At 41.6% G+C, this 27,658-nt stretch overlaps 1 protein-coding gene across 3 annotated transcripts in view; it reads right to left on the bottom strand.

Annotated features, from left to right (window-relative positions):
* slc12a5a (solute carrier family 12 member 5a) overlaps window positions 1-27,658 on the bottom strand; it is a 223,447-nt gene that overhangs the window by 43,111 nt on the left and 152,678 nt on the right. For all 3 annotated transcript variants that reach the window (XM_061889886.1, XM_061889895.1, XM_061889876.1), the window contains exons 5-6: window positions 12,199-12,253; window positions 3,736-3,866 (exon numbers count right to left, since the gene is read on the bottom strand). In XM_061889886.1, coding sequence (XP_061745870.1) covers window positions 3,736-3,866; window positions 12,199-12,253 — 186 coding nt within the window. The remainder of the gene's footprint in view (window positions 1-3,735; window positions 3,867-12,198; window positions 12,254-27,658) is intronic.

Consider the following 27,658-nt stretch of genomic DNA (forward strand, 5'->3'; position numbering starts at 1 on the left):
ATTACTTGAACATGGATTTAAATTGTCAGGAAAGAAGAGGAAGGAATTTAAAAGGTAAAAAGGTATATGTGTTTAAAAATCCTAAAATCATTTTTAAGGTTGTATTTTTTCTCTAAAATTGTCTTTCTGAAAGTTATAAGAAGCAAAGTAAAAAAAATAAATGAATTTATTCAAACAAGTGAAGACCAAGTCTTTAAAATATTTTCTTGGATTTTCAAATTCTATTTGAGTTTTGTCTCTCTTAGAATTAAAAATGTCGAGCAAAGCGTGACCAGCTTGCTAGTAAATAAATACAATTTTAAAAATAGAGGCAGCTCACTGGTAAGTGCTGCTATTTGAGCTTTTTTTAGAACAGGCCAGCGGTCGACTCAACTGGTGCCTGCGGGCTATGATTTAGAGTGAAGGGGCCAGTCGGAGGAAGGAGAAGGGGACAATTTTGTCTCCTGGGTTGCATTCCTCAAACGCTCCCCCTTAAAGTAGCATGCAACATTAGACTTCTGATGCCGAGCTTTAATGCCATTGTTGGGTTTTACTTTATTTTAAGTGTGCACTGAGTCAATCGGAACGTTGGTAATGAGGACACGGGCTTCCTGTTCGCCGGAAACAGCAGAAATTGAGGTTAAGATCAAAACGAAAAGCAGCATTGAAGGGCGTTTATTTTTGTGTTGTATTAACTCTTGCATGAATCTTTGCGTGGAAGTCCAGTCAAGGTTTTAGTATTGCCCTTTCATGTGTCATGTTTTGTGATCATGTTTTGTTTCGTTGTGTTACCGTATTTCCTTGAATTGCCGCCGGGTATATAGTATGCGCCTGCCTAGAATTACGGCCGGGTCAAACTCGTTTCGCCAAATAATTAGCATATGCCTAGAATTTCCGCAGGGTCAAACTCGTCACGTCACGGAGTGACACTTCACCTGTCATCATTTTCAAAATGGAGGAGGCTGATGTCAATAATTTGAAATCGCACAAAGGGAAGAAGATTAAGAGCTATTCAGTAGGATTTAAGGTCCAAGCTATTGAATATGCTAAAAAGAACAGTAAGCAGCTATGTTTTATTAATATACCGTAGCTGCGTGTGTCAAATATGAGTCGTTAAATGACTCCCGCCTCCTGGTGGTAGAGGGCGCTAGTGATCCTTCTTGCCACTACTCGGCTGCAGAAGAAGTGACAACAAGCAGCAAGAGTGAGCAGCGATCGTTTATTTTTTCCTTTTAACATGGAGGATTACATATCTAAAATAAAACAGTTTTCTAAACTGGACTTTCAATCGAAGCAGGAGGTAATAAAGTCAGATTTCCATCGAGAAAAAGAGACTTTTAAAACTAAAGAAAGATAAGAAAGACTTCTATAAACAAGTTATCGATGCTTTTGATCAGAAGGAGCTGCGCATGGACTTCATTTATAAGTAAAGGTAAGAGCATAATAACATTTTTTTTAATTAAATGTGCTTTTCATGATGGTATCCTTACATCACACTCAAATTTATAAGCGCAGGCCTAAATTTACCGCATGCCTTTGGTAAGCGCTGGAGTGAGAAGAGGTATTAAAAAAATTAGCGCATGCTTGACTTTACCGCATGCCATTGGTAAATGCCGGAGTGAGAAGAGGTTTTAAATTAATCAGCGCCCCGGCGGCAATTCAAGGAAATACGGTATGTTGCTTCAAGACCCCATTAGTTCCTGTTTTTTTCACTCTCTTGTTTTGTTTCCATGACCACTCTTTGGTTTCACCTGTACTTGTTTATACTCACACACTTTATTTGTTTAGGACCCACACACCTGTGTTAATCATGTCACTATTATTTAAGCTTGTAGTTGCCAGGCAGTCGGCCTGGCGTCATTGTTGTTGTTCCACGCTCTGTTCATTCTCTTCATGCCATAATAGTGATGGGTTGATGAGGCGTCATGAAGCGTTTCGCCGCATTGTAAAACTGTATTGATACTGTGTCCCTAAATACTGACATCTGCTGGACATTGAAAATCCCTACAGGCAACCTATGGACCGACTCAACTGACACTGGTTTTATGACCTAGTATTTACAATAATAAAAACCAAGTCATTGTATTTCATTTACAAATCCCGTTTCAATATGAGTTGGGAAATTGTGTTAGATGTAAATATAAACGGAATACAATGATTTGCAAATCCTTTTCAACCCATATTTAGTTGAATATGCTACAAAGACAACATATTCAATGTTCGAACTGATAAACATTTTTTTTTGTGTGCAAATAATCATTAACTTTAGAATTTGATGCCAGCAACACGTCACAAAGAAGTTGGGAAATGTGGGAATAAATACTGATAAAGTTGAGGAATACTCATCAAACACTTATTTGGAACATCTTACAGGTGTGCAAGGCTAATTGGGAACAGGTGGGTGCCATGATTGGGTATAAAAACATCTACCATGAAATGCTAAGTGATTCACAAACAAGGATGGGGCGAGGGGTCACCACTTTGTAAGCAAATAGTCGAACAGTTTTAGAACAACATTTCTCAACGAGCTATGGCTAGGAATTTAGGGATTTTACCATCTACGGTCCGTAAAATCATCAAAAGGTTCAGAGAATCTGGAGAAATCACTGCACGTAAGCGATGATATTACGGACCTTTGATCCCTCAGGCGGTGCCGCGCCAAAAACCGACATCAGTGTGTAAAGGATATCACCACATGGGCTCAGGAACACTTCATAAAACCACTCTCAAACACTACAGTTGGTCGCTAAATCTGTAAGTGCAAGTTAAAACTCTACTATGTAAAGCGACAGCCATTTATCAACAATATTCAGAAACGCCGCCAGCTTCGCTGGGCCCGAGCTCATCTAAGATGGACTGATGCAAAGTGGAAAAGTGTTCTGTGGTCTGACGAGTCCACAGTTCAAATTATATTAGGAAACTGTGGACGTGGTGCCCTCCGGAACAAAGAGGAAAATAACCATCCGGATTGTCGTAGGCACAAAGTTCGAAAGCCAGCATCTGTGATGGTATGGGGGTGCATTAGTGCCCAAGGCATGGGTGACTTACACATCTGTGAAGGCACCATTAATGCTGAAAGGTACATACAGGTTTTGGAGCAACATATGTTGTCATTTTGAGAATCTGGAGAAATCACTGGACGTAAGCGATGATATTACGGACCTTTGATCCCTCAGGTGGTGCCGCGTCAAAAAACCCCGACATCAGTGTGTAAAGGATATCACCACAATTTCCAAGTTAGTTATTATTTGCAAAAAAGTTTGAACATCAGATATCTTAGCTTTGTAGTGCATTCAATTGAATACGGGTTGAAAAGGATTTGCGAATCATTGTATTCCTTTTATATTTACATCCAACACAATTTCCCAACTCATATGGAAACGGGGTTTGTAGGTAAATTAAAAATATGTATTTACCTTCCTTTGCATTCCGGGAAAACAAACCTCACCATAGTTGGGTGTTCCAACAGGACAATGACCCCAAACACACGTCAAAAGTGGTAAAGCAATGGCTAAATCAGGCTAGAATTAAGGTTTCAGAATGGCCTTCCCAAAGTTCTGACTTAAGTCCTGACTCTTGTGTCTCATTTGCAAGTATTGTACTATACAAGTATAGACTTTGCATGCAGTTTCGATTCCAAGACATTATTTTCTACGACAATTTCCTTGGGTGGAGGAACTAAAGGTGCATCTGTTTTGTCTGGAACACAAAATATCCCATCCAAAATGATAAAGTAGCACAGAGTGTGTTTCTCACCAGGAGCAGCTCAATGGCCCCCAGGATATACATGGCTCCAGCATAGGTGGTCCCCAGGTAGAAGCAGATGCCCACTGCTCCCCCAAACTCAGGGCCCAGTGAGCGGGATATCATGTAGTAGGAGCCTCCAGCTGCACAAAAAAACAACACAAGTTGATTTATTACTTTTTTTACCTGGCAAATTATTTAAATGAGTTGAACTGAAATTTCAAATTGGGACTTTTGCCTCCAGCTGAGATGCACAACCGGCTTAACAACAACGTATGCCAATGGTGTCCAACTCAAGGCCCTCCACATCCTGTTTTGTGGCCCGCAGAAACCTGGAAATGTCATGCGTCAATTAAGTATTTTTCCCATTTAATCTTCTTGCTTCGGTGCATTTCGACACACACAAAAAAATACATGAGCTGCATGCAATTGCATACCTTTTTAAATGTAATATCATATAAAAATCCAACATATATATCTTCAAAAACTCCAAACAAGTTTGTTTTGTGAAAAATAAACATAAATATTTAAAGGGTAACATGATTCATTGTCTAATTTTATCCATCCAGCCATCTTATTCCGCTTATCCGAGGTCGGGTCGCGGGGGCAGCAGCCTAAGCAGGGAAGCCCAGGCTTCCCTCTCCCCAGCCACTTCGTCCAGCTCCTGTGGGTGTGGGTCCATGACGATGACTTCTGTTTTGTCTGATCAGCCGTTTTACTGCCATGTTACAGACACCATTTGGAAAAAAATAAGGTATGTAAATAAACATTGACATAATATTTATGTGTAAATAACCCATTTCACAACGCATATAAAATGTTTTTTTCTCCTAAAATATAGCGAGTGCGGCTTATACTCTGGCAAATACGATCATTTTCTATGGGGACATTGTCAACCAAGTGACATCGGATGTGAGGGTTGGACGGTATTTTATCACCTTATAATACAGCGGGAAAGAACATGATGACAAGGTTTATGATAATTCAATTATTCCCCCCTGCCATTGGAAAAATGCTGGTGTCGGTCCATGACGATAACTTCTGTTTTGTCTGATCAGCCGTTTTACTGCCGCGTTACGGACACCGTTTGGAAACAATTAAGGTATGTAAATAAACATGGACATAATGTTTCTGTGTAAAAAAAACATTTTACAACATATGTAAAATATCAGTTTTTTTCTAAAATGTAGTGAGTGCGGCTTATATCCCGGTACGCTCTATAGTCTGGAAAATACGGTCATTTTCTATGGGGATATTGTCAACCAAATCAACAAGTGGCATTGGATGTGAGGGTTGGACGGTATTATATCACCTAATAATACACCGGGAATGAAAGTGATGACAAGGTTTATGACAGTCCATAAGGATGATTTCTGTTTTGCCTGATTATCCGTTTTACTGCCATTATTAAGATATGTAAATAAACATTGACAGAATATTTCTGTGTAAATAACCCATTTCACAACGTATAAAAAATGTTTTTTTTTCTCCTAAAATGTAGCGAGTGCGGCTTATAATTTGGAAAATACGGTACTTTTCTATGGGGACATTGTCAACCAAGTCAACCAAGTGACATTGGATGTGAGGGTTGGACGGTATTACATCACCTAATAATACACGGGGAAAGAACATGATGACAAGGTTTACGATAACTTAATTATTCCCCCCTGTCATTGGGAAAACATTTGCATACCGATTTGCTGGCATCCGTCCATAACGATGACTTCTGTTTTGTCTGATCTGCCGTTTTACTGCCATGTTACAGACAGCGTTTGGAAACAACTAAGGTATGTAAATAAACATTGACAGAATATTTCTGTGTTACTAACACATCTCAGAACGTATATAAAATATTTTCTTTTTTCTAAAATGTAGTGAGTGCAGCTTATATCCAGGTGCGCTCTATAGTCTGGAAAATACAGTCATTTTCTATGGGGACATTGTCAACCAAGTGACATTGGATGTGAGGGTTGGACGGTATTATATCACCTAATAATACAACGGGAATGAACATGATGACAAGGTTTATGACAGTCTTTTGGGAAAAATTAAGGTATGTGAATAAACATTGAAAGAATACTTCTGTATAAATAACCCATTTCACAACGTATATAAAATGTTTTGTCTGATCAGCTGTTTTACTGCCATTATTGAGATATGTAAATAAACATTGACAGAATATTTCTGTGTAAATAACCCATTTCACAACGTATATAAAATGTTTTTTTTCTTCTAAACTATAGCGAGTGCGGTTTATAATCTGGAAAATATGGTAATTTTCTATGGGGACATTGTCAACCAAGTCAACCAAGTGACATTGGATGTGAGGGTTGGACGGTATTACATCACCTAATAATACACGGGGAAAGAACATGATGACAAAGTTTACGATAACTTAATTATTCCCCCCTGCCATTGGGAAAATATTTGCATACCAATTTGCTGGCGTCGGTCCATAACGATGACTTCTGTTTTGTCTGATCAGCCATTTTACTGCTATATTACAGACAACATTTGGAAACAATTAAGGTATGTCAATAAACATTGACAGAATATTTCTGTGTTACTAACACATTTCAGAACGTATATAAAACATTTGCTTTTTTCTAAAATGTAGTAAGTGCGGCTTCTATTCAGGTGCGCTCTATAGTCTGGAAAATACGGTCATTTTCTATGGGGACATTGTCAACCAAGTGACATCGGATGTGAGGGTTGGACGGTATTATATCACCTAATAAAACATGGGGAAAGAACATGATGACAAGGTTTATGATAATTCAATTATTCCCCCCCGCCATTGGGAAAACATTTGCGAAGCAATTAGCAGGTGTCAGGCGGCCTCCCCCGTACTTGTATTTCCACTTATGCTTCACTTGCTAATCTCCTATTTCTGTGCTTGCTTTTTCTAATACAGTGCAAATGAAGTGAATATAAATAAACAACAGGCAGCATGCCGGCAGCACGATTTCTAATTGGCTGACACTTCCACACTTCCTGCCTAAGCTGCTAATTCCCTCCGACCCGACACGTCCGCCACTCGACTGCAACACGGTCGCATTACACCGAAACTTGCACACAACTTCTATTTATTTTCAATGTGTGTGACCAATGTTTAGCCACAACAAGTCAGAGTAATCGCCCAGGCTTGAAAGGCCTACAGAAACCCACGCAGTCTGATAGTTTATATATCAATGATGAAATATTAACATTGCAACACATGCCAATTCGGCCTTTTAGTTTACTAAATTAAAATGTTTAATTTCCCGCCGAGTTTCTTGTTGAAAACGTCGCGGAATGATGACGCGTGTTTGTGACGTCTCGGGTTGTAGCGGACATATTAGCCCAGCACCACACACGGCTAAAAGTCGTCTCTTTTCATCGCATAATTACACAGTATTCTGGACATCTGTGTTGCTGAATCTTTTGCAATTTGTTCAGTTAATAATGGAGACGTCAAAGAAGAATGCTGTTGGTGGATAGCAATGGATTGAAGCTGCCTTTATCAACCGAAACACAGCCGGTGTTTCTTTGTTTGTTGTGGAGCTTTAACACAAAGCGGTCAAGCGAACATGTTTCTCTCCGTCAACCAGCAAGTTTTTGGATGGGACAATTGTGATATTAAAGGCCTACTGAAATGAGATTTTCTTATTTAAACGGGGATAGCAGGTCCATTCTATGAAATATTAACATTGCAACACATGCCAATACGGCCTTTTTAGTTTACTAAATTACAATTTTAAATTTCCCGCGGAGTTTCTTGTTGAAAACGTCGCGGAATGATGACGTGTATGATGACGCGTGTTTGTGACGTCTTGGGTTGTAGCGGACATATTAGCCCAGCACCACACACGGCTAAAAGTCGTCTCTTTTCATCGCATAATTACACAGTATTTTGGACGACCGTGTTGCTGAATCTTTTGCAATTTGTATAATTAATAATGGAGACGTCAAAGAAGAATGCTGTTGGTGGAAAGCAATGGATTGCAGTTGCCTTTATCAACCGAAACACAGCTGGTGTTTCTTTGTTTGTTGTGAAGCTTTAACACAGAGCGGTCAAGCGAACATGTTTCTCTACGTCAACCAGCAAGTTTTTGGATGGGAAAATTGTGATATTAAAGGCCTACTGAAATGAGATGTTCTTATTTAAACCGGGATAGCAGGTCCATTCTATGAAATATTAACATTGCAACACATGCCAATACGGCCTTTTTAGTTTACTAAATTAAAACGTTAAATTTCCCGCCGAGTTTCTTGTTGAAAACGTCGCGGAATGATGACGTGTATGATGACGCGTGCTTGTGACGTTATTGGTTGGAGCGGATATATTACCCCAGCACCACACACGGCTAAAAGTCATCTCTTTTCATCGCATAATTACACAGTATTCTGGACGACCGTGTTGCTGAATCTTTTGCAATTTGTATAATTAATAATGGAGACGTCAAAGAAGAATGCTGTTGGTGGAAAGCAATGGATTGCAGTTGCCTTTATCAACCGAAACACAGCTGGTGTTTCTTTGTTTGTTGTGAAGCTTTAACACAGAGCGGTCAAGCGAACATGTTTCTCTACGTCAACCAGCAAGTTTTTGGATGGGAAAATTGTGATATTAAAGGCCTACTGAAATGAGATGTTCTTATTTAAACCGGGATAGCAGGTCCATTCTATGAAATATTAACATTGCAACACATGCCAATACGGCCTTTTTAGTTTACTAAATTAAAACGTTAAATTTCCCGCCGAGTTTCTTGTTGAAAACGTCGCGGAATGATGACGTGTATGATGACGCGTGCTTGTGACGTTATTGGTTGGAGCGGATATATTACCCCAGCACCACACACGGCTAAAAGTCATCTCTTTTCATCGCATAATTACACAGTATTCTGGACATCTGTGTTGCTGAATCTTTTGCTATTTGTTCAGTTAATAATGGAGACGTCAAAGAAGAATGCTGTTGGTGGAAAGCAATGGATTGAAGCTGCCTTTATCAACCGAAACACAGCTGGTGTTTCTTTGTTTGTTGTGAAGCTTTAACACAGAGCGGTGAAGCGAACATGTTTCTCTACGTCAACCAGCAAGTTTTTGGATGGGACAATTGTGATATTAAAGGCCTACTGAAATGAGATGTTCTTATTCAAACAGGGATAGCAAGTCCATTCTATGAAATATTAACATTGCAACACATGCCAATACGGCCTTTTTAGTTTACTAAATTAAAATGTTTAATTTCCCGCGGAGTTTGTTGTTGAAAACGTTGCGGAATGATGACGTGTATGATGACGCGTGTTTGTGACGTCTCGGGTTGTAGCGGACATATTAGCCCAGCACCACACACGGCTAAAAGTCGTCTCTTTTCATCGCATAATTACACAGTATTTTGGACAACCGTGTTGCTGAATCTTTTGCAATTTGTTCAGTTAATAATGGAGACGTCAAAGAAGAATGCTGTTGGTGGAAAGCGGTGGATTGCAGCTGCCTTTAGCAACCGAAACACAGTCGGTGTTTCTTTGTTTGTTGTGAAGCTTTAACACAAAGCGGTCAAGCGAACATGTTTCTCTACGTCAACCAGCAAGTTTTTGGATGGGAAAATTGTGATATTAAAGGCCTACTGAAATGAGATTTTCTTATTTAAACGGGGATAGCAGGTCCATTCTATGAAATATTAACATTGCAACACATGCCAATACGGCCTTTTTAGTTTACTAAATTTAAATTTAAAATTTCCCGCCGAGTTTCTTGTTGAAAACGTTGCGGAATGATGACGTGTATGATGACGCGTGTTTGTGACGTCTCGGGTTGTAGCGGACATATTAGCCCAGCACCACACACAGCTAAAAGTCGTCTCTTTTCATCGCATAATTACACAGTATTTTGGACGACTGTGTTGCTGAATCTTTTGCAATTTGTTCAGTTAATAATGGAGACGTCAAAGAAGAATGCTGTTGGTGGAAAGCGGTGGATTGCAGCTGCCTTTAGCAACCGAAACACAGCCGGTGTTTCTTTGTTTGTTGTGGAGCTTTAACACAGAGCGGTCAAGCGAACATGTTTCTCTACGTCAACCAGCAAGTTTTTGGATGGGACAATTGTGATATTAAAGGCCTACTGAAATGAGATGTTCTTATTTAAACGGGGATAGCAGGTCCATTCTATGAAATATTAACATTGCAACACATGCCAATACGGCCTTTTTAGTTTACTAAATTAAAATGTTTAATTTCCCGCGGAGTTTGTTGTTGAAAACGTTGCAGAATGATGACGTGTATGATGACGCATGTTTGTGACGTCTCGGGTTGTAGCGGACATATTAGCCCAGCACCACACACGGCTAAAAGTCGTCTCTTTTCATCGCATAATTACACAGTATTCTGGACAACTGTGTTGCTGAATCTTTTGCAATTTGTTCAGTTAATAATGGAGACGTCAAAGAAGAATGCTGTTGGTGGAAAGCGGTGGATTGCAGCTGCCTTTAGCAACCGAAACACAGCTGGTGTTTCTTTGTTTGTTGTGGAGCTTTAACACAGAGCGGTCAACCAGTAAGTTTTTGGATGGGACAATTGTGATATAAAAGGCCGACTGAAATGAGATTTTCTTATTTAAACGGGGATAGCAGGTCCATTCTATGTGTCATACTTGGTCATTTCGCGATATTGCCATATTTTTCCTGAAAGGATTTAGTAGAGAACATCGACGATAAAGTCTGCAACTTTTGGTGGCTAATAAAAAAGCCTTGCCTGTACCGGAAGTAGCAGACGATGTGCGCGTGATGTCACGGGTTGTGGAGCTCCTCACATCCTCACATTGTTTACAATCATGGCCAGCAGCAGCTAGAGCAATTCAGACCAAGAAAGTGACGATTTCCCCATTAATTTGAGCGAAGATGAAAGATTTGTCGATGAGGAAAGTGGGAGTGAAGGACTAGAAAAAAAAAAGACGAGGGCAGTGGGAGTGATGCAGATGTTATTAGACAAATTTACTAGGATAATTTTGGAAAATCCCTTATCTGCTTATTGTGCTACTAGTGTTTTAGTGAGATCATATGGTCGTACCTGAAAGTCGTAGGCGTGTGGACAAGGGTGTGGTGACCACCAGTGTCTCCGTGGGATGCCGCCTTTCTTGACGAGGCAAAGCAGCCAGGCTGAGATTCCCCCCCCCCCTCTCCATCCGACGGTCAGGGGCGGTCGGTGGGAGGAGGCAAGAGAATCCGCAGTTGCAGGAAGAACGACGCAAACTCTCCGCTCATATAAGGTAAGAGCCGACTTCTTGCCACCCTTTTCTCACCGAAACCTGCCGGTTGACATGTGGTAGGGAACCATGTTCGCTTTACCGCTCTGTTCCATAGTAAAGCTTCCCCGTCAGCTTTTGGGAATGTAAACAAGGAAACACCGGCTGTGTTTGTGTTGCTAAAGGCGGCCGCAATTAACCGCTTCCCACCTACATCTTTCTTCTTTGACGTCTCCATTATTAATAGAAAAAAATTGCAAAAGATTTCAGCAACACAGAGGTCCAGAATACTGTGTAATTATGCGATTAAAGCAGACGACTTATAGCTGGGATCGGTGCTGGAGCAAAATGTCTGCCACAATCCGTGACTTCACGCGCACGCGTCATCATACCGCGATGTTTTCAACAGGATACTTCACGCGAAATTTAAAATTGCAATTTAGTAAACTAACCCGGCCATAGTGGCATGTGTTGCAATGTTAAGATTTCATAATTGATATAAAAAATATCAGACTGCGTGATCGGTAGTAGTGGGTTTCAGTAGGCCTTTAAGTCGGCTCTTACCGGAGACTTGAGTGGATTATGCGACCTCCTCCTGCAGCTGTGATCTTGGCTCCTCCATTGGCTTCTCTCAGAGACACTGGCGTTCACCGCAGCCCTCCGACTTTCATGTATGACATTATAATCTCACTAAAACACTAGTAACACAATAAGCAGATAAGGGATTTTCCAGAATTATCCTAGTAAATGTGTCTAATAACATCTGAATCGCTCACACTGCCGTCGCCTTTTTTTTTCTTTTTTTTTAGTGCTTCACTCTAACTTTCCTCATCCACAAATCTTTCATTCTCGCTCAAATTAATGGGGAAATTGTCGCTTTCTCGGTCCAAATTGCACTTGCTGCTGGTGTCCATGATTATAAACAATGTCCAGATGTGAGGAGCTCCACAACCCGTGACGTCACGCGCACATCGTCTGCTACTTCCGGTACAGGCAAGGCTTTTTTATTAGCGAGCAAAAGTTGCGAACTTTATCGTCGATGTTCTCTACTAAATCCTTTCAATATCGCGAAATGATCAAGTATGACACATAGAATGGACCTGCTATCCCCGTTTAAATAAGAAAATCTCATTTCAGTAGGCCTTTAAACGGGGACATTGTGCTGACCAAAGTGCATCATGCCAAAATAAAGAGAGATATAAAAAAAAGAGGAATTTAGAAGCGGACGGCCTCAAACTGCGACGTCTGTTCACCCACCTGGCACGACTCCATTGGTGGCGATGGCGCTCATGGAGATGGCAGTCAGCATGGTCTGCAGAGGGGACAGACAAGCACAGGTAGACATTAGTCATTTAGCTTCTTGTCAGCGGCTGCAACTTCCCTGAAAAAGGTAACACAAAACATGTGACTCACCACATATATGTTTATAAACATGTGACTCATCACATATATGTTTATAAACAGTGTGAGTACTTTATGTGTGTCTTATATCTGAGTTATTGTGGAAAAATATTGGGAAATAATTACAAAAGTACAATTTATCCACTAACTTGTCAGATCTAGTCTTAGACTGAGATTGGTCAGATATACTCTTAGACTTAGATTGGTCAGAGATAGTATAAGACTTAAAATGGTCAGATCTAGTCTTGGACTTAGATTGGTCAAATCTAGGCTAAGACTTAGATTGGTCAGGTCCCGTCTTAGACTTATATTGGTCAAAACTAGTCTTGGACTTAGATTGGTCAAATGTAGGCTAAGACGTACATTGGTCAGATACAGTCTTAGACTTAGATTGGTCAGATCTAGTCTAAGACTTAGATTGGTCAGAGATAGTATTAGACTTAGATTGGTCAGATATTGTCTTAGAAGTAGATTGTTCCGAGCTAATCTTAGATTTAGATTGGTTAGATCTAGTTTTTGACTTAGATTGGTCAGTTTTAGTATTAGACTTAGATTGGTCAAATCTAGTATTAAGATTTAGATTGGTCAGAGATAGTATTAGACTTAGTTTGGTCAGAGCTGGTCTTAGACTTAGATTGGTAAGATCCAGTCTTGGACTTAGATTGGTCAGATCTAGTATTAGACTTAAAATTGGTCAAATCTAGTCTTAGATTGGTCAGATCTAGTCTTAGGCTTGGATTGGTCTGAGCTAGTCTTAGCCTTAGATTGGTCAGATCTAGTCTTGGACTTAGATTGGTCAGATCTAGTCTTAGACTTAGATTGGTTAGATTTAGTTTTTTACTTAGATTGGTCAAATCTAGTATTAAGACTTAGATTGGTCAGAGATAGTATTAGACTTAGATTGGTCAGTTATAGTCTTAGAAGTAGATTGGTCAGAGCTAGTCTTAGACTTAGATTGGTCTGAGCTAGTCTTAGCCTTCGATTGGTCAGATCTAGTCTTGGACTTAGATTGGTCTTAGATTTAGATTGGTCGGATTTAGTCTTAGACTTGGATTGGTCAAATCTAGTCGAAGACTTAGATTGGTCAGAGATAGTATTAGACTTAGATTGGTCAGATATTGTCTTAGAAGTAGATTGTTCGGAGCTAGTCTTAGACTTAGATTGGTTAGATCTAGTTTTTGACTTAGATTGGTCAGTTTTAGTATTAGACTTAGATTGGTCAAATCTAGTATTAAGACTTAGATTGGTCAGAGATAGTATTAGACTTAGTTTGGTCAGAGCTGGTCTTAGACTTAGATGGGTAAGATCCAGTCTTGGACTTAGATTGGTCAGATCTAGTATTAGACTTAAAATTGGTCAAATCTAGTCTTAGATTGGTCAGATCTCGTCTTAGACTTTGATTGGTCTGAGCTAGTCTTAGCCTTAGATTGGTCGGATCTAGTCTTGGACTTAGATTGGTCAGATCTAGTCTTAGACTTAGATTGGTTAGATCTAGTTTTTGACTTAGATTGGTCAGTTTTAGTATTAGACTTAGATTGGTCAAATCTAGTATTAAGACTTAGATTGGTCAGAGATAGTATTAGACTTAGTTTGGTCAGAGCTGGTCTTAGACTTAGATTGGTAAGATCCAGTCTTGGACTTAGATTGGTCAGATCTAGTATTAGACTTAAAATTGGTCAAATCTAGTCTTAGATTGGTCAGATCTCGTCTTAGACTTGGATTGGTCTGAGCTAGTCTTAGCCTTAGATTGGTCAGATCTAGTCTTGGACTTAGATTGGTCAGATCTAGTCTTAGACTTAGATTGGTTAGATTTAGTTTTTTACTTAGATTGGTCAAATCTAGTATTAAGACTTAGATTGGTCAGAGATAGTATTAGACTTAGATTGGTCAGATATTGTCTTAGAAGTAGATTGGTCGGAGCTAGTCTTGGACTTAGATTGGTTAGATCTAGTTTTTGACTTAGATTGGTCAGTTTTTGTATTAAGATTTAGATTGGTCAGAGATAGTATTAGACTTAAATTGGTCAGTTATAGTCTTAGAAGTAGATTGGTCAGAGCTAGTCTTAGACTTAGATTGGTCTGAGCTAGTCTTAGCCTTAGATTGGTCAGATCTAGTCTTGGACTTAGATTGGTCAGATATAGTCTTAGATTTAGATTGGTCAGATTTAGTCTTGGACTTGGATTGGTCAAATCTAGTGTAAGATTTACATTGGTCAGAGATAGTATTAGACTTAGATTTGTCGGATTTAGTCTTAGAAGTAGATTGGTCGGAGTTAGTCTTAGACTTAGATTGGTAAGACCCAGTCTTGGACTTAGATTGGTCAGAGATAGTATTACACTTAGATTAGTCAGATATAGTCTTATAAGTAGATTGGTCGGAGCTGGTCTTATATCTTAGTTTGGTCGGAGCTAGTCTTAGACTTAGATTGGTAAGATCCAGTCTTGGACTTAGATTGGTCATATCTAGTATTAGACTTAGAATTGGTCAAATCTAGTCTTAGATTGGTCAGATCTAGTCTTAGACTTGGATTGGTCAAATCTAGTCTAAGACTTATATTGGTCAGAGATAGTATTAGACTTAGATTTGTCAGATATAGTCTTAGAAGTAGATTGGTCGGAGTTTAGACTTAGATTGGTAAGATCAAGTCTTAGACTTAGATTGGTCAGATCTAGTATTAGACTTAGTTTTGGTCAAATCTAGTATTAGACTTGGATTGGTCAAATCTAGTCCAGGACTTAGATTGGTCAGAGCTAGTATTAGACTTACATTGGTCAGATATAGTTTTAGAAGTAGATTGGTCAACTGTAGTCTGAGATTTAGATTGGTCAAATCTCGTCTAAAACTTACATTGGACAGATTTAGTCTTAGACTTAGATTGGTCAGATCCAGTCTTAGACTTAGATTGGTCAGATCTAGTATTAGACTTAGATTGGTCAGATCTAGTTTAAGACTTAGTTTGGTCAGAGATAGCATTAGACTAAGATTGGTCAGATATAGTCTTAGAAGTAGATTGGTCAGCTCGAGTCTGAGACTTAGACTGGCCAAATCTAGTCTTAGATTTAGATTGGTTAGATCTAGTCTTTGACATAGATTGGTCAGTTTTAGTATTAGACTGAGATTGGTCAAATCTAGTCTTAAAACTTAGATTGGTCAGAGATAGAATTACATTTAGATTGGTCAGAGATAGTGTAAGACTTAAATTGGTCAGATCTAGTCTTAGTCTTAGATTGGTCGGAGCTAGTCTTAGATTTAGATTGGTCAGATCTAGTCTTTGACTTCGATTGTTCAGATCTAGTATTAGACTTAGATTGGTCAAATCTAATCTGAGACTTAGATTGGTCAAATCTAGTCTAAGACTTAGATTGGTCAGAGATAGTATACGACTTAAATTGGTCAGATCTAGTCTTAGTCCTAGATTGGTCGGAGCTAGTCTTAGACTTAGATTGGTCAGATCTAGTCTTAGACTTGGATTGTTCAGATATATTATTAGACTTAGATCAGTCAGATCTAATCTGAGATTTAGATTGGTCAAATCTAGAGCAAGACTTAGATTGGTCGGAAATCATAATGTTTATATGGTCATATGAAACCAAAATAAAACATTTTGGTAAAAACTCAACTTGTTGTGTTTGGAGTCAAAGGAATGCCGAGTTGCATCTAAAGAACACCATACCTACTGTGAAGCATGGGGGTGGAATCATGATGTTTTGGGGCTATTTTTCTGCAAAGGGACCAGGACGACTGATCCGTGTAAAGGAAAGAATGAATGGGGCCATGTACTGTGGGTCTTTCAGCATGACAATGATCCCAAACGCAACGCCTGGCAACGAATGAATGGTTTTGTAAGAAGCAATTTATCCTAGAGTGGCTTAGCAAGTACCCAGATCTTTGGAGCGGGTTGAAAGTCCATGTTGCCCAGCAACAGCCCCAAAACATCACTGCTCTAGAGGAAATCTGCATGGAGGAATGGGCCAAAAAACCAGCAACAGTATGTAAAAACCTTGTGAAGACTCCCAGAAAAAGTTTGACCTCTGTCAATGCAAACAAAGGGTTTATAACAAAATATTGAGATGCAATTTTTTTGACCAAATTCTTATTTTCAACCATAATTTGCAAATAAATTATTTAAAAATCAGATAATGTGATTTTCTGGATTTTTTTCTCTCATTTATAGTTGAGGTATACCTGTGATGAAAATAGGTATACCTCTCTCTTCTTTTTAAGTGGGAGAACATGCACAATTGGTGACTGACTACATACGTAAATACAGAATATTAGGGCTGCGAATCTTTGGGTGACCCACGATTTGATTCAATATCGATTCTTGGGTAACGGTTCGATAATATATCGATTTTTTTCGATCCGATTCTCGATTCAAAAACGATATTTTTCCGATTCAAAAAGATTCTGTATTCATTCAATACATAGGATTTCAGCAGGATTTACCCCAGTCTGCTGACATGCTAGCAGAATAGTAGATTTAAAAAAAAAAACTTTTATAATTGTAAAGTACAATGTTTTATCAACTGATTGAAATCATGTAAATTAGTTTTAACTATTAAACAAACCAAAAATATGACTTATTTTATCTTTGTGAAAACATTGGACACTGTGTGTTGTCAAGCTTATGAGATGCGATGCAAGTGTAAGCCACTGTGACACTATTGTTCTTTTTTATTATTTTTACAAAACAATAATGTCAATGAGGGATTTTTAATCACTGTTATGCTGGAAGTATAACTAATATTGATACTGTTGTTGATAATATTCATTTTTGTTTCACTACTTTTGGTTTGTTCTGTGTCGTGTTTGTGTCTTCTCTCAATTGCTCTGTTTATTGCAGTTCTGAGTGTTGCTGGGTCAGGTTTGGTTTTGGAATTGGATTGCATTGTTATGGTATTGCTGTGTAGTGGTTTGTTGGATTGATTTGAAAAAAAATAAAAAAATAAAAATAAAAAATCGATTTTTTAAAAATGAGAATCGATTCTGAATCGCACAACGTATTCGATTTGTTTCGTATTCGAATCCATTTTTTCCCCCACCCTTACAGAATATATACAAATTATTCTACCCAAATATAGTCTCCAAGTGAAAAAGTTTGTGAACCCTTGATTGACGGTATGTGACCGATCAGTTCTTCCTTATATAAGTCTGAGCCAAATCTTCTTCATAAATATATTAGCTATTGTACCATATGTCCCGGCAAGAAATCTGCGTTCAAAGGACTCCGGCTTATTAGTGATTCCTAAAGCCCCAAAAAAGTCTGCGGGCTATAGAGCGTTTTCCGTTCGGGCTCCAGTACTCTGGAATGCCCTCCCGGTAACAATTTGAGATGCTACCTCAGTAGAAGCATTTAAGTCTCACCTTAAAACTCATCTGTATACTCTAGCTTTTAAATAGACCTCCTTTGTAGACCAGTTGATCTGCTGCTTCTTTTCTTTTTTCTCCTATGTCCCCCCCTCCCTTGTGGAAGGGGTCTGGTCCGATGACCATGGATGAAGTACTGGTTGTCCAGAGTCGAGACCCAGGATGGACCGCTCGTCGGGACCCAGGATGGACCGCTCGCCTGTGTATCGGTTGGGGACATCTCCACGCTGCTGATCCGCCTCCGCTTGGGATGGTTTCCTGTGGACGGGACTCTCGCTGCTGTCTCGGATCCGCCTTGAACTGAACTCTCGCGGCTGTGTTGGAGCCACTATGGATTGAACTTTCACAGTATCATGTTAGACCCGCTCGACATCCATTGCTTTCGGTCCCCTAGAGGGGGAGGGGGGGGGGGTTGCCCACATCTGAGGTCCTCTCCAAGGTTTCTCATAGTCAGCATTGTCACTGGCGTCCCACTGGATGTGAATTCTCCCTGCCCACTGGGTGTGAGTTTTCCTTGCCCTTTCGTGGGTTCTTCCGAGGATGTCGCAGTCCTTTGAGACATTTGTGATTTGGGGCTATATAAATAAACATTGATTGATTGATTGATCTTGCGTCTCAGCCGTGACGAGCATTTATAAGTAAAGGTAAGACCATGATAACGTTTTTCCTATTAAAAGTGCTACAGTTTGTATGTGTAAAGAATGCTGGTATGAGCTTCTAAACATAAACCGTTAACTGCTGCCAATCAAATGGTGAATAAGATACTCTTTAGGGTTCATATGTTTATAAATCTGACTGTGATGAAGTCAGTGCCTCACCAGCCATGAACGTCACCGCACGTCACTGCGTCTCAGCAATGTGCGTGGTGTCACGAGACGTGTGGATGGAGTTGACAAAGACGGGGTAGACAAACAGAAAAATGCTAAAGCCAAGTGGCTGCTGATTAGATAAATAATAAAGCCCGAGGGCTCCTTCGTCAGCCGGGACGACAAGTCGGATGAAACTCTGGTGTGGACTCAGACGGAAACACGGCCAGAGATGTGCGGCCGTGCAAGAGCGCCGACCGCCAGCCAGACTTCATCGCTGCGAGTGGAGGAATGTTCCGGGAAAAGAGCGAATGACAAATGGCAGGAAGAAGAGATGATGGCGTGTGACGCGGGCATTAAGATTTCATGTGGCGCTCTCATGCTACTGTTGGATATTTGAGTGATTTTGTTGGCACATGAAAAGGAGGACGCGTCAAATTACTGCTATTGCGTAACAAAACACACCAAAAGACATAGTCAGGATAATACTTTAGGATTATTGCGAATACGCCAATAGGGATGGTACTCAATTGGCCCATTTTATAATTTTTGCTTGCATCAAATCCGGGTCACGGTACCAACCCAATAGTGGTGCTCTGTTCAGTCCAGCCCTGGGTTCCTACCGCCCACCACCAATCCCCACCAAACGACGGCGCTAGGCAACGAGCTAAAAGCCGAAAGCTGTCAACTCACTGTCCTGCACAGCTCGTTGGGAAGTTAGCGTACTGACGCTGTCACATCTGTTGTACACGCATACTAACGTGTCACCATCATCCATCCATCTTCTTCCGCTTATCCGAGGTCGGGTCGCGGGGGCAACAGCCTAAGCAGGGAAACCCAGACTTCCCTCTCCCCAGCCACTTCGTCTAGCTCTTCCCGGGGGATCCCGAGGCGTTCCCAGGCCAGCCGGGAGACATAGTCTTCTCAACGTGTCCTGGGTCTTCCCCGTGGCCTCCTACCAGTTGGACGTGCCCTAAACACCTCCCTAGGGAGGCGTTCGGGTGGCATCCTGACCAGATGCCCGAACCACCTCATCTGGCTCCTCTCGATGTGAAGGAGCAGCGGCTTTACTTTGGGTTCCTCCCGGATGGCAGAGCTTCTCACCCTATCTCTAAGGGAGAGACCCACCACACGGCGGAGGAAACTCATTTCGGCCGCTTGTACCCGTGATCTTATCCTTTCGGTTATAACCCAAAGCTCATGACCATAGGTAAGGATGGGAAGGTAGATCGACCGGTAAATTGAGAGCTTTGCCTTCCGGCTCAGCTCCTTCTTCACCACAACGGATCGGTACAACGTCCGCATTACTGAAGACGCTGCACTGATCCGCCTGTCGATCTCACGATCCACTCTTCCCTCACTCGTGAACAAGACTCCTAGGTACTTGAACTCCTCCACTTGGGGCAGGGTCTCCTCCCCAACCCGGAGATGGCATTCCACCCTTTTCCGGGCGAGATCGACCGGTAAATTGAGAGCTTTGCCTTCCGGCTCAGCTCCTTCTTCACCACAACGGATCGGTACAACGTCCGCATTACTGAAGACGCTGCACCGAGCCGCCTGTCGATCTCACGATCCACTCTTCTCTCACTCGTGAACAAGACTCCTAGGTCCTTGAACTCCTCCACTTGGGGCAGGGTCTCCTCCCCAACCCGGAGATGGCATTCCACCCTTTTCCGGGCGAGAACCATGGACTCGGACTTGGAGGTGCTGATTCTCATTTCGGTCGCTTCACCGATCCAGTGAGAGCTGAAGATCCAGGCCAGATGAAGCCATCAGGACCACATCATCTGCAAAAAGCAGAGACCTAATTCTGCAGCCACCTAACCGGATCCCCTCAACGCCTTGACTGCGCCTAGAAATTCTGTCCATAAAAGTTATAAACAGAATCGTGACAAAGGGCAGCCTTGGCGGAGTCCAACCCTCACTGGAAACGTGTCCGACTTACTGCCGGCATTGCGGACTAAGTTCTGACACTGATCGTACAGGAAGCGGACCGCCACAATCAGACAGTCCGATACCCCATACTCTCTGAGCACTCCCCACAGGACTTCCCAGGGGACACGGTCGAATGCCTTCTCCAAGTCCACAAAGCACATGTAGACTGGTTGGGCAAACTCCTATGCACCCTTAAAGGGGAACATTATCACCAGACCTATGTAAGCGTCAATATATACCTTGATGGTGCAGAAAAAAGACCATCTATTTTTTTAACCGATTTCCGAACTCTAAATGGCTGAATTTTGGCGAATTAAACACCTTTCTGTTTATCGCGCTGGAGGCGATGATGTCAGAATGTGACGTCGCCGAGGTAACACACCCACCATTTTCATTTTCAACACATTACAAACACCGGGTCTCAGCTCTGTTATTTTCCGTTTTTTTTACTATTTTTTGGAACCTTGGAGACATCATGCCTCGACGGTGTGTTGTCGGAGGACGTAACAACACTAACAGGGAGGGATTCAAGTTGCACCACTGGCCCGAAGATGCCAAAGTGTCTGCCGCCAGAACCCCATTGAATGTGCCGGAGTGTCTCCACATTTGACCGGCGATGCTAAGGCAGACATGGCACAGAGATGTATGGATAACCTGCAGATGCATTTGCAACGATAGTCAACGAAATCACAAAGGTGAGTTTTGTTGATGTTGACTGCCAGCTAATCGATGTTAACATGCTACGCTAATCGATGCTAACATGCTATTTACCGGAGGTGCTAAAGCAGACATGGTACAGAGATGTATGGATAACCTGTAGATGCATTTGCAACTATATTACGTTTCCTCCCACCCACATTTAATGCGAAAAAAACACTTACCAATCGACGGATTTAAGTTGCTCCAGTGTCAAAAGATGCGAAAGTCCTGATCGTTTGGTCTGCGCATTTTACCGGCGATGCTAACGCAGCTATTCGGTCATGCTATGGCTATGAATAGCGTCAATAGCTATTCGCTCAATAGCTTCAGTTTCTTCTTCAATATTTTCATACTCCAACCATCTGTTTCAATACATGCGTAATCTGTTGAATCGCTTAAGTCGCTGAAATCCGAGTTTGAATCCGAGCTAATGTCGCTATATCTTGCTGTGGTATTCCCATTGTTTGTTTACATTGGCAGCACTGAGCGAAAATAAGGCACTTTAAAGCTTTATTTAGGGATATTCCGAGACCGGTAAAATTTTGAAAAAAACTTCAAAAAATACAACGAGCCACTGGGAACTGATTTTTATTGTTTTTAACCCTTTTGAAATTGTGATAATGTTCCCCTTTAAAAATCAGAGAATGTGATTTTCTGGATTTTTTTCCCTCTCATTCTGTCTCTTATAGTTGAGGTATACCTGTGATGAAAATGACACGCCTCTGGCATATTTTTAAGTGGGAGAACATGCACAATTGGTGACTGACTAAATAGGTATTTACAGTAAATATACAAATCGTTCTACCCAAATATAGCCTCCAAGTGAAAAAGCTTGGGGACCCTTGCTTGACTGTATGTGAATGATCAGTTCTTCTGTCCCTGCGAAGGTTCTAATGTGCAACGGCGAGGCAGGCAAGTGTAACTTCTAATCTGGTCCTAATGAGGCCACAAGCTCCTCTCCCGCCACAGCCGATAAGGCCGTAATTGTCGGAGGGTTTTATCAGATGGCGGGCAGAGGTGGTCGGCCGCATATTCAATCAGACGATCACCATCGGATACATGGATGATACAGCAGAGGATTGGGAGAATGTCATGTGGTCAGATGAAACCCAAATAGAACTTTGTGGTATAAACTCAATTCGTCGTGTTTGGAGGAAGAAGAATACTGAGTTGCATCCCAAGAACACCACACCTACTAGAGGTTGCGCGGTTTGCGGTCTCATCCGTGGAGTCCGCGGATAAACCGCGGGTCGGGCGGTTGACATGACGAAAAAATTGATTTTAATTCGATTCGGGCGGGTGGCGGTTGAACCATCCGGAAATATTTGATATGCATGGTTCTGTGATCGATATCCTTTGCCATTCAAAGAGCCATTTAAGACCCGTGTCATAAAGCAAAGAAGACGATAAGAGATGCTATTATTCTCCTGAATGACTGCCGGTAGTCACCCAGATAATAAGTATTAGGGCGTGCTATGAAGCCATTACTTTGTCGCCTACTACAACATACTTGTGTGGTTTCCGCGGCAACAGGCACACGACTGCAAGGCATACTGGGTGACACAGAGTACACTAATGGTTGTGATATAAACAATTTTAACACTCTTAGTAATATGCGCCACGCTGTGAAGCCACACCAATTAAGAACGACAAACACATTTCGGGAGAACATCCTCACAGTAACACAACATAAACGCAACACAACAAATACCCATAATCCTTTGTATTCATGAAAACATCCTGACTATTTTATACACCCCGCTAGCATCAAACCCCGCCAACCCCGCCAGGGGCGGCATAGCTCGGTTGGTAGAGTGGCCGTGCCAGCAACTTGAGGGTTGCAGGTTCGATTCCCGCTTGTGCCATCCTAGTTACTGCCGTTGTGTCCTTGGGCAAGACACTTTACCCACCTGCTCCCAGTGCCACCCACACTGGTTTAAATGTAACTTAGATATTGGGTGTCACTATGTAAAGCGCTTTGAGTCACTTGAGAAAAACGCTATACAAATATGATTCACTTCACTTCACTTCACCTTCCCCCTGTGCGTCGGTAAGGTGGGCGGGGTTGGGGGCGCGGGGGTGTAAAATATCTTCAGGAATTATCACGGATACAAAGGATTATGGGTATTTGCTGTGTTGCGTTTATGTTGTGTTACTGTGAGGATGTTCTCCCGAAATGTGTTTGTATATCTCGTTGGGTGTGGCTTCACAGCGTGGCGCATATTACTAAGAGTGTTAAAGTTGTTTATATCACAACCAGCAGTGTACTCTGTGTCACCCAGTATGCCTTTCAATCTTGTACGTGTAATTGCGGAAGCTGCACACACAACATGTTGCCGGACCAACAATCGGTTCGTACATGTTGTTGAAGTTGTCTAAGGCAACGGTTTCACAGCACACCCTTATTCTTGTCATCAGGATCAACGCTATTGGATAGTCGTGGGAACGTTAGCGGCCCCAATTGTCTTCATTACTCTGTGAAACAGGTTTAAATAGCTCTGTGAGTGGTAAAGGTGGACAACCTCTGATGTATTTCAGCGGGCGGTTGGCAGGCGGGGACGGTCCTGATAAAATGTTGGTTCGGGTGGACGGCGGGTGGATGACGACTTTGGTGATGCGGATGCGGATGGTATAATTGCCTATCCGCGCATCTCAAATACCTACTGTGACGCATGGGGGTGGAAACATCATGCTTTGGGGCTGTTTTTCTGCTAAGGGGACAGGACGATTGATCCGTGTTAAGGAAAGAATGAATGGGGCCATGTATCGTGAGATTTTGAGCCAAAACCTCCTTCCATCTGTTAGAGCTTTGAATGGTTGACCAAATACTTATTTTCCACTATAATTTACAAATAAATTATTTAAAATTCCTGGATTTTTTTTCACATTCTGTCTCTCACAGTTGAAGTGTACCTATGATGAAAATTACAGAACTCTGTCATCATTTTAAGTGGGAGAACTTGCACAATCGGTGGCTGACTAAATACTTTTTTGCCCCACTGTACCTACCCCCCACCCCCCCCCCCCCCCCCCCCAACCCCAGCCCCCGCCGCAGTCGTGTCCACAACCGGCGTAATGAAGCGTGCTAATGAAGCGAGGTTCTCGTGCAAAAGCGGGGACACTCTTCTGTCAGAAGCAATCTCCTCCTAAAACTCGCAAGGTGGACCAGAGGCCATGTTGGACAGAAACAGACATAAAGTGTCCTTTGCACTCAGAGCTGACAGGCTGACAGCTTTGTACTTTTTAATTGAGGAAACTTTTTTCCTCCTTTAGACCTGGCAAGCAGAAGAAACTGTTAGCACTTAAAGGGGTCACAACATGATTTTTTTTCTTCTTCAAGAAACCCCCAAAACCAGTAAAGTTGGCACGCTGTGTAAATCATAAATAAAAACAAGACAATCATATGCTAATCCTTTTCACCTTATATTCAATGAAGAGACTGCAAAGACCAGATATTTAACGTTCGAACTGGAAAACTTAATTTGTTGCAATTATTAGCAGGGACAAGCGGTAGAAAATGGATGGATGGATATTAGCTCATTTGGAATTTGATGCCTGCATCATGTTTCAAAAAAGCTGGCTCTGTCACGCCTTTGGTTCATGTTTTTGTTTTGGTCATGCTATGTTTATTTTTTTGGACATTTAGTTCTGTTTTGCATTTCCTTGTTTGTCTTGTTACCATGCCAACTGATTTAGTTTTCTGTCATGTCTGATCGTGAGTTTTGTATGCCCATACTACCCTGAGCATCCCCAATCTCATCAGTTCTCAAAGCTAAGCAGACTGCCTAGGAATACCAGGTGCTTTTGACCTTTGGACTCTTAAGTTATTTTTTTTTTTTCCACTCCCTGTTTTGTTACCATAACGACCAATCGGTTCACCTGTGTTGTGTCACACCTGTTTTCACTTATCATGTTCATTATTTAAGCCACAGTTACCAGCTAGTCAGTGTGGCAACATCACCTCATTCACGCCCTCGATTATCCGCTTCATGCCTTGCCATGCTGTCCATTTTGTCCACGTAAGTTTTTGTTATTCATGCCACTGCGCAAGTGTTTTTGTTTCATGTTTGTAGTTTATAGCCTTTGTGCTAGTCTTTTGTTTCATAGCCCGGTTTTTTGTACCGCCATTGTGCGCGCTTTTTGTTGGTTCCTGTTTTTAGTTTTAGTGTTGAAATAAAGATGTCTTTACCTTCACCTCCGTTTCCACTCCATTCGCTTTTGCACCTCGGGAAAACAAACCAAGACCAAGTCCAAGCCTGACAGGCAAGGGTGGCAAAAAAGACTGAGAACATTGAGGAATGCTCATCAAACACTTATTTGGAACATCCCACAGGTGAACAGGCTAATTGGGAACATGTCTGTGCCATGTTTGGGTATAAAAGCAGCTTCCGTGGAATGCTCAGTCATTCACAAACAAGGACAGGGCGAGGGTCACCACTTTGTCAACAAATCCAGCAGTTTTAAAAACAACATTTCTCACTTTGATCATATAACGCCTGTACTGGCTCACCTGCACTGGCTTCCTGTGCACTTAAGATGTGACTTTAAGGTTTTACTACTTACCTATAAAATACTACACGGTCTAGCGCCATCCTATCTTGCCGATTGTATTGTACCATATGTCCCGGCAAGAAATCTGTGTTCAAAGAACTGCGGCTTATTAGTGATTCCCAGAGCCCCAAAGAAAGTCTGCGGGCTATAGAGCGTTTTCTATTGGGGCTCCAGTACTCTGGAATGCCCTCCCAAGAAAAGCTACCTAAGTAGAAGCATTTAAGTCCCATCTTAAAACTCATTTGTATACTCTGGCCTTCAAATAGACTCCCTTTTCAGACCAGTTGATCTGCCGTTTCTTTTCTCCTCGGCCACCCTCGCCCCTGTGCAGGGGGGCGGGGGCTGCACAGGTCCGGTGGCCATGGAGGAAGTGCTGGCTGTCCAGAGTCGGGACCCGGGGTGGACCGCTCGCCTGTGCATCGGTTGTGGACATGACCCGTCTCCGCTTGGGATGGTCTCCTGCTGGCTCCACTATGGGTGGGACTCTCGCCATTATATTGGATCCACTATGGACCGGACTCTCACTATTATGTTAGATCCACTATGGACTGGAGTCTCACTATCATGTTGGATCCACTATGGACCGGACTCTCACTATTATGTTAGATCCACTATGGACTGGAGTCTCACTATCATGTTGGATCCACTATGGACTGGACTCTCACTATTATGTTGGATCCACTATGGACTGGACTCTCACTATTATGTTAGATCCACTATGGACTGGACTCTCACTATTATGTTAGATCCACTATGGACTGGAGTCTCACTATAATGTTGGATCCACTATGGACCGGACTCTCACTATTATGTTAGATCCACTATGGACTGGACTCTCACTATTATGTTAGATCCACTATGGACTGGACTCTCACTATTATGTTGGATCCACTATGGACTGAACTCTCACTATCATGTTGGATCCACTATGGACTGGACTCTCACTATTATGTTAGATCCACTATGGACTGGACTTTCAGTATTATGTTAGATCCACTATGGACTGGACTTTAACTATTATGTTAGATCCACTATGGACTGGACTCTCACTATTACAAACCCCATTTCTATATGAGTTGGGAAATTGTGTTAGATGTAAATATAAACAAAATACAATGATTTGCAAATCCTTTTCAACCCATATTCAGTTGAATATGCTACAAAGACAACGTATTTGATGTTCAAACTGATAAACAAATTTTTTTGTGCAAATAATCATTAACTTTAGAATTTGATGCCAGCAACACGTGACAAAGAAGTTGGGAAAGGTGGCAATAAATACTAATAAAGTTGAAGAATGCTCATCAAACACTTATATGGAACATCCCACAGGTGTGCAGGCTAATTGGGAACAGGTGGGTGCCATGATTGGGTATAAAAACATCTTCCCAAAAAATGCTCAGTCTTTCACAAGAAAGGATGGGGCGAGGTACACCCCTTTGTCCACAACTGCGTGAGCAAATAGTCAAACAGTTTAAGAACAACGTTTCTCAAAGTGCAATAGCTGTTGGGATGTCGCATGGCTGCAGTTGTGTGACCTCAAGTATGCAAAAATCCAGGAGAGCAGAAAGCAGGTAAGATGATTTTAATTTCATCAAAGTAAAAGATATAAACAGAAAGCAGTCTTGCATGGAGATGTTCCCAACATGGTTTTAACTTCGAGCACTGAGGAGTGCTCGAGTGAAACATAAATAGACCTATGTTGATTGACCGCAGCTGAGGACCGCTGCCAATCAACGGCGAGTGTGACAAAAACAGTGCTCAGCGGAGTAAACAGGAAGTATGACAAAATAAGAGCACTGAACAGGAAACAAAGTACAAAACACGAAAAACTATCAGAAAGTAAGTGACAGATCGTTACAGGACCTCCCCCTCAAGGAACAGATACCAGATGTTCCCTGGAAAAGAAAAATGGAAAAAAATGTCCACAATGTAAGGGAGGATGGAAGGAGGATTTG

The sequence above is a fragment of the Nerophis ophidion genome, linkage group LG02 (genome assembly GCF_033978795.1).
Source record: "Nerophis ophidion isolate RoL-2023_Sa linkage group LG02, RoL_Noph_v1.0, whole genome shotgun sequence".
In the NCBI taxonomy this organism is placed as follows: domain Eukaryota; kingdom Metazoa; phylum Chordata; class Actinopteri; order Syngnathiformes; family Syngnathidae; genus Nerophis; species Nerophis ophidion.